Genomic DNA, 8,395 nt, shown 5'->3' with positions numbered 1-8,395 from the left:
CCCGCTTCTACTATCTCGCCCTCTGCATCTCTGAATTATTCAAGGTCTCTGCTGCTGGAAAACCAAAACTTAACAATAATCATTACTAGACGAAAGCCTAGCTTCTATGCCATGTTTTTAAAATGCTTTAAAACATTCTTAAATCAAGATCATGAGGTTCTCACCTTGAACAGAGGCGAGTAACATGATAACCTGGACCTTTGAGTATTCCTGGGCCACTGCCATCAATGTCTTCGCCCCGGCCAGGTCGACATCACAGATGGCGCTACAGTCGATCACAATGTGATAACCAGAGAATAGATGTGTTGCTTCTGGGCGCCCACTTTCGGAATCCGACAATGGTGAAATCTTCTCCATCTGTCAATAGTTACAAACGTAATCTCACAGAGGTACAGAGTAGCCATTGGTTCATACGTTATGTAAGTTGGAATGGTAAAGGTTGTACTGCCTTCTAGTTCTACTATCCATCTACAACATCTTGAGAATACAGAGCTGTTAGTTGCAATTTACTTAGGTGTGATCGGTCAAAATATAAATAAAAAATACTGTAAATTGAAATACAAACTAGTTAGCTCCCTTTGCAGGATATTTCTAAATTGTTTCCTATACTGGTACATTACACAGAAATTAATTTAAAACATTATTTATCATACTACCAATATATTCATATACAATCATTGTATGAATTGTATATTGTGGAACAAGATTTACATGACTTATACGCGCCAGAAATCTTTGAAGAAATTCTATTCCGCGAGATATAACAGGAGGGAAGGCATTAATTATTATTTGCAGGAGAGAGAAGTCATTATTATAAGGCGGATGAAGGTGTTATGATCCACCAACGCTACCTGCGTCTCCTGCACCCGTTTTAATGGTAGATCGTCGGCTAAGGGTGCTGCCATTCATCAGTGTTCTTCATACTGCTTCTTGATGACTTATGCGGAACGCCCTGTAACAAGATTATTGCAGCCTGTGGAGTGTCTTGAGGCGGGTGTTCGTGTAGAGGAGTGGACCGATGAACTGAAACACTCGCGCCTTACACGGCTCTGTGAGCTGTAAACAGTAAACATATGTCATCACCACCAGGGGACAATTAATTAAGGCACTGAAACACACAAGCTGCCGTAAACGGTTCCATACACTGTAGCAATAAATACACATCACAACCTGGGGGCAGCTAGGGCTGTCAAGTTGTCACTATAGCAACTAGGGCAGAGCTATCTAGCTATACTATTATTATTATTATTATTATTACTATTTATCATAAGTCACTCTTAAGTTATCGGAGCTATCGAGAATATTAGATAGCACACAGAGAAAGACATTTAGATATCTTAGATGGTAAATTAAGATACATATATCTAGACAAACCTCTGTATAAACTGCACAACCCTGACGATTTGAAAACACTGATGTATACATTTGCATACAACATATCATAACGTAATAAATCTAACGTGCATAAACATTATTAACAAACGAAGACAGCTTACATTTTTGTATACAAGTTCATCTCTGCCTACACTCACTGGGACAGTCTCGCAACTCAGACAAAGAATGATAGCAGAACACTGTACACCGAAGGCTCCTTGACGAAAAGCAAATACGACATGTAATCAACTTTAAAACAAGGGAAAACAGAAACAGAAAATATACAACAACAATATGATGATGACATACGTTAACACATTGCAATCGAAAAATTTGTGAATAGAATATGTGAAATACAATGGCAATTTATTCATTTAGGTGTCAGTGCATGGTTATGCAACAGAGATATTCGATGGCATTTTCACTTACATCTGGGTTCTTATGACAACAGTAAGCAGGCTGAAGCAGATGCCAATTCCTAATCCAAAGATCCACATCTGTGAAACACCACGCCTGCCCACGTGACCATCCACACAAGCTACACATCAAGGGTAATACCATTAGCTATATAATAATGACACATAATGAAATCATACACAAACAATGACACGATAAGTATCATTTAATTAACAATATAAGTATTATTTACAATCAAATAATATACATATTGTAAATGATATTTATTTGTATTTGTATAAGATCAATATCTCACTGGGCTGTAAATGTAAACAGCATAAAAACAGTTACTGTTTATATCAGGACTCTAACAATATATAATTACAATGAACATATGAAACTTGGTTATACACATGTTCATGACATTACTAAAATTGAGTAGATGAGAGTTGATCGTTTGCCACTTTAATCGTAGATTATCACGTAAGCCTGGTTATAAGACAAAATTTCATACATCACTCTTGCAATGGAATAATACATATCGTAATTGCCTTTGCGTGTGAGGTGTATAGTTTGGCTACTGACCCAGTCTAGCTTTGAGATATGCCACAGTGTGTACATGTCACTGTACTGCAGGTACATTCCCTTCAGACACACTAGGATGATTCCAGCCAAACACGCTCTGTAAAAACAGAAATACATACATGGAGTTGCAGTGGGAGTTCTAAAATAAAAAGTACAAGAATGGAAAGGAAAAAGTAGATGAAGATGTAAAAAACAGACTAAGAAGGTAGGTATATACATATATAGTATAAAGAGTATCTATCTGTCTGTCTGTTGGTCGGTCGGTCAGTCGGTCGGTCCATCCGTCCCGCCCGCCCGTCCGCCCACGCACGCGCGCACGCACACACGCACACACACACACGCACGCACGCACACACACACACACACACACACACACACACACACACACACACACACATATTTCTTTATATACGTGAGCATGCATGTGTCCTTGAGAAGTCGTCCCTGGAATCTGTGCATTAACCATGATATCATTAATATATTGCAATCAGTGGGCATCTTACTTAAGCAATCACATACAATTTCTGCATGAGTACCAACTATCTAGAGAAAGATGCTATCACTGCTGCATACCTGCTGTAGAAATTCCTCATGAGAGGTGATTGATGATGATTAATGGGCATTTAGAAACACACCGATTATGTCCTTGACAAATACGTATAAGTGTCACAGACGTTCATTTAGTTACACGCTTCCTAACAAGCTGTGTCCCATCAGTACGTAGTCTGCAGCCAAAAACGTCCTTCACATTTATGATCGCGGCATCACACACAAGAGTTAAAAAATGTGGCGATGAAATATAGGCGTACTTGACAGGCGGCATGTTACAGTGTTATGCCCTGGGGCAGCGCACCAGGTAGGAATTTAATAGTAAAAGTTAGAGACACGTAACCTATAGCTTACATGTGGGTCACGTGGAGAAAGCAAGGAGGGAAGGTAGCACATACAAATCATTTATAAAAAGCAGGTACGAGGTTATTATTTCTGAGCATGCCGAACCCCAAGGCATACATTGAATTATTTAGTGACGTGATGACGTTACTGTGTCCTATTTCTTACTGCATGCTGGTCAGGTTTCCAATTAACATATATATTGGATGCTCGTTTATAGTGACTCAAGTTTATAAAGGATAGAGTTAAGGGTAGGGTTAGGGTACACTGTGTGTGCAGCCATCCCTGCACCTTTCATGTACTATGGCACTTAACAACCCACACCTTGATACAACCGTGTGCAGCATTCATTCGCCCAAATCTGTCATATAACATATAGCAGTGACCTTCGCATTACTGACTGAAAGTAAAAGATGAAAACGGCTGTAACTCTCGAATTAATATACAGCAGGAAAAAAATGGACAGAAGCTACACTGCTCTCACCCCGCTTTCTCTCTCGCTCTCTCTCTCTCTCTCTCTCTCTCTCTCTCTTTCTTTCTCAGTTTCTCTCCAACAAATAGTGAAAATATTACCACTAGTGATGGGAGGACGGTTGCTACTTACATTTGGTAAATCATAGAGCAGCGGTCCCAGCCACAGCGAGACGATGATGACGATGACACACGATACTAGACCCGCTATCTGCAAGCACACACAAACAAGATCACGTCCCTGTAGACATCCTGCCTTGCTCCCTCATATCACTCCTCGCTCACATCCTTGTAGACTCCCTGGCTCGCTCCCATGTCCCTAGCACATATTCCCTCATACACACACGAGTGATCGTGGGATGGCCACCCACATCATGCACACTCTCTACGTACTGCAGTGCTCGAAATAAGCGTTGTCCGGTTGTCCGATACAACCAGAATTTGCGCCGGACAACCTAACCAGTCTGAGACATTGTCCGGTGGACAACCAAAAAAAAGTTGACGAAAAAATGCACTTTATTTATATTTTTCTGACTGCGAATTGAATTTCTTTCGGCTGTTGATCGGCCTGCATTGCGTCCATAGCTAGTCCTAACCCAACCCTAACCCTCATAGCCTAACCCTAACACTAACTCTAAACCGACTCGGCTATCTTATATACGCGTGTTATAGTACCCAGTTAATATATGGTGTATAACATTTTGCTTTCAATATTTTGCATCTGAACTGACAATCAATCCCAACCAACTGGTGTAGGCTAGCTGGCACAATAATGTTCATTTTCATACTTCAAATCCGAGTGTTTTCTAGCTCATCAAGAAATCTTAATCGTGAATTAAATCGTGAATAATATAAAAATATGGGACCAGCTGCTATTTCCAACACTGGTATATGTCAGGTTTTCTGATTTATGAAAGGTGAACTTGATTTGGAACCAGCAAACCAGCAAGTTTCCAAAAAAATTTTGGGGGAGAACCCCCATACCCCCCGCCTGTTTTTTACCCCCCTCCTTGGAATCCTAGACCCGCCACTGAACAATTACATATCTTGGGAGCAGAGAACAATGAACAAAAATGTCGCCTTTTCGCATGGCGTCCAAAACAAAGATTGGCGAGCTGAGAGGTAGAGGAGCCGTAGGGTGTGGAGAGGGAGGCGGAGGAGCCAGTAAAATATTAAGTCATCCACTATTTTGCGCAGTTCGCTGTTTTTGGCCCCCCTTGTTAAAAAATCCTGGCTACGCCAGTTTTTGGGTGGTTTCTGATCATATTATTATGTGATTGCATGAAAATAGGAGATTTGGGGATATTTTTTGGGACAACCAGAAATTGTTGCGGACAACCCGATTTGATGCCTGGGTTGTCCGCAGGGCAACCACATTTTTTTTCTTATTTCGAGCACTGTACTGTATCATAGTCTACAAGGTTTTTGCACGTGTATACACTGTTACTAATCTGTTTGCAATGGCGATAAAGCCATGAGATATATATTCGTAGACAAGTTACGTACAGATAGCAATGTGTAATCATGTCACTTTGCGATAATAAATAAATATCCATGGCAGAACGCAGCCACACTAATGCTACATGTGTGTACAGTACCTTTCCTAATAGCGACATCACTATTAATGGCTTTCTATTTAATTCGAATTTCAGTGTTATACTATACTTACTTATAATATAGCAACAAAACACAAGCTTGTTTATGACGCAACAATGATATTCGATGTCATAATAATAAAACACGAGACCACCCGTGGTAAGACAATGATATTCGGTCTCGTAGCAATGAAACACAAGACTATCTGTGATGCTGCGATGGTGGTGAGTGAGGTAGTGTGCTAGACACCTGCACTATGGGATGCCACTCACATGCACTAGGGCGTACCACCGACCTGTGCTAGGGGGCTCCACACTCACCTGCGTGACTCCGCCGACACTCTCCTGGATGAGGCTGCGAGCGAGAGCGTTCGTGCCAGGGAAGCAGGAGAAGAACGAGCTGAAGACGTGGGCTGCACCGAGCGCGATCATCTCCTACGTAGGTCGCCACGGAAACAAACGCAAGCATCGGTCGTGACAACACACAAACCACGGTCACACGATAGTTCTTTGCAGCAACAGAATACAGCACGACAAACGTTCAATGTGGTATTAACACATTGAAGACACGGCGACGAATCAACCTCGCCTGCGTAGCGCATATGACATGCACTGATTCTGAATCACTAACATCAGCAGCGATTGTTGTTATATTTTGTTTTGCATCGATTACCTGATCCGCATCGATCTCCTGGTCACGCTTCCTTGCTAGGATCTCGGCCATTCCGACGTTGAACACCCACGATATGATAGCGACAGCTATGACATCACCGATCATGTCAGGGAAGAGGGAAACGTCTGGCACCGACGGTTGAGGGAGTCTGTTGACAATACAGACATGACACGGCGTGTTACTCGATGCACAGTGCATGTTACCAGTCATTCAACAGTAGTCAAAATAAGTCACAAACTTATAGGAAATTTAATAAGCGTAGTATCAAAAGTACATTAACAGCAAGGTAATGTTAATTTATTCTTAATAGGCCTATACTCCTGACATTAGCGACCTCTAAAAGTCCTAATTTTAAAATGGATATATGTTTGAGATAGAATCGCATGTGAGAATCCTACCCTGGTCGTATCTCTCCGACTACCGTCAAGTTCCAATCTTTCTCGAGCTTCGCACCATACGATATCCCCGTCATAACGACAACCTGAAGCAAGAGTGTGGCTGTGGTAACAAATGACCAACTCTGACAGTTCCTGTCATTATGACAACGACTGAAAACAGAGCATATATACGATAACACACAACGCACATTGACTACCCCTGTTCCATCATCATAGCTATATATATATATTATGTGAGCAAGGTCATCGTCAGACCTATAAGTGGTTCTATAAGCCAAGGCAGAAATCGACTGCCAACATGCCACCAAGGGCATCAACTGTTTTGTGATACATCTCCTCTCATTGAATTTGCGACCTGCTGCCTATACTCCATGACACCGCATGACTTACAACGACAAGTTCCGCTGGGATAGGCATGAACATCTTTGATTTGTATTTGTCGTTGACACACTCTCGCATGACGACAAGAAAGACGATGGTGGCGACACCTAGAACAAGTGCGACCCAGTTCGTTGTCATCAGCTTCGAAAAGAAATCGATCCACGTCTGCAATAAAGATGGACCGTAGCGATGGTACATCGTCAAGAATAGACCAAGTTTGGAATCTGATATCGTCGAAAATTTTCGTTCAACAGTCAATGAGCAAATGTCGATGCCCGACTTGCTGTTAACTTCGTAAAAGACTGAAGTTGCAGATAATTTGCCTATCTGCCTGGCATGATTGACAGGCAGTTCTAGCCAATCATTGTTGCAATAAGATATTCTAAAAACAATACTTGGCAATGAATTAAGTACCGAAAGTGGACAATTGGCATGCACAGGTAAAAACCACCCACAAACTAGTCTAGCTTTGACTGACGAATCAACAACAGCCAAGGTGGGATGACGTAGTAATCTCCCATTGTTGGCAACGATACTTACGTAGGGAAGGCGGAGCACTCCCGTGTATGAACTGACAGAGACACCGAACAGATGCTTGATTTGTGACGTGACAACGTGCATGGCGGCTCCCGTCGTGAACGCACGGATCAACGACTCGGACAGGTACGCCGTGATGAAACCAAACCGCAGGAAGCCCAGCGGAATCTGAGAGGTAACGAGCCGCGTCTCAGTTACAATTGCAAACACTAAACACAAAGATTAGTATGTTAATATCAGCACGAACATATACACATACATATACACACGTATACATGTATATACATGTACATATATGATCATGCTATGTATACTCATGCATGTTATTTTTTTATAGAACACATACGTTACACCACCATGTATACCTTCAGTCACATATCATATGTGACTGCAGGCATACGTGGTGGTAGGCTGCAAATATGATATGCAGTCTAGTGTTTTTGAACACATTAATTAAAATGTTTCACTGCTGCAGGACAACACAATTCCAATAATGAGCACCTGAGGCCTTAGAAACTCAATCTAGGCATATAATCAGACGTAAATATGTACGGATGCAAAATGGTTGTGGAACAAGTAGTTAGGTATATCCACAGTTCGCAGGTGGAGATTTGAAGCTTTTGTTATGCGTGTCAGAGTAAATGTTTGGTCTATCTGCTATCAGAGCAGCTGATCATTTAGATAATGTTGTTATCTCATTGACTGATTAATTACTCAGAGGTAGTTGTGTTACTCTTCGTGTATACAACATGATCTAATCATTATAATTGAGGCCCTCACATACCTGTAGTATTCCGATAAACAGGGCCATGCAGGTGGCAACTTGTATGCCGGTGATAACCACTGGGTCGGTTCCATTAATAATGCTGTCTGTCACATTGTCTGAGCTCATGTGACCCGGGAGAGTGCTAGCTCCTGATGGATCTGTGGCTAGTCTGTTCACGACATTAGCCACCATGAGGCTGATGACGGCGAACGTACCTATACAACACAGCAGATGCATGTGCTTGATGGCTGCATGCTTTCATCAATTATTTTGGTAAAACACTTGGAATTTCACACAAACTCTCCATGAACTTATATGTATATATATA

At 41.6% G+C, this 8,395-nt stretch overlaps 1 protein-coding gene and 1 long non-coding RNA gene across 2 annotated transcripts in view; both read right to left on the bottom strand.

Moving 5' to 3' along the window:
* Positions 1 to 149: 149 nt before the first annotated feature.
* Positions 150 to 1,556, bottom strand: LOC106814366. The gene is made up of 3 exons (XR_001394594.1): positions 1,497 to 1,556; positions 852 to 1,056; positions 150 to 357 (listed from the first exon to the last, which is right to left on the bottom strand). It is a non-coding gene; the product is annotated as an uncharacterized LOC106814366 (long non-coding RNA).
* A 240-nt stretch (positions 1,557 to 1,796) lies between these two features.
* Positions 1,797 to 8,395, bottom strand: part of LOC106814365 (chloride anion exchanger-like) — an 11,547-nt gene continuing 4,948 nt past the window's right edge. The window contains exons 4-12 of the mRNA XM_014818679.1: positions 8,086 to 8,282; positions 7,305 to 7,469; positions 6,774 to 6,929; positions 6,384 to 6,466; positions 5,986 to 6,133; positions 5,634 to 5,747; positions 3,851 to 3,928; positions 2,356 to 2,452; positions 1,797 to 1,912 (exon numbers count right to left, since the gene is read on the bottom strand). Of these exons, the coding sequence (XP_014674165.1) occupies positions 2,393 to 2,452; positions 3,851 to 3,928; positions 5,634 to 5,747; positions 5,986 to 6,133; positions 6,384 to 6,466; positions 6,774 to 6,929; positions 7,305 to 7,469; positions 8,086 to 8,282 (1,001 nt within the window). The 3' untranslated portion in view covers positions 1,797 to 1,912; positions 2,356 to 2,392. The remainder of the gene's footprint in view (positions 1,913 to 2,355; positions 2,453 to 3,850; positions 3,929 to 5,633; positions 5,748 to 5,985; positions 6,134 to 6,383; positions 6,467 to 6,773; positions 6,930 to 7,304; positions 7,470 to 8,085; positions 8,283 to 8,395) is intronic.

The sequence above is a fragment of the Priapulus caudatus genome, unplaced genomic scaffold (genome assembly GCF_000485595.1).
Source record: "Priapulus caudatus unplaced genomic scaffold, Priapulus_caudatus-5.0.1 Scaffold913, whole genome shotgun sequence".
In the NCBI taxonomy this organism is placed as follows: Eukaryota; Metazoa; Priapulida; class Priapulimorpha; order Priapulimorphida; family Priapulidae; genus Priapulus; species Priapulus caudatus.
This window is presented reverse-complemented; position numbering and strand designations above follow the sequence as displayed.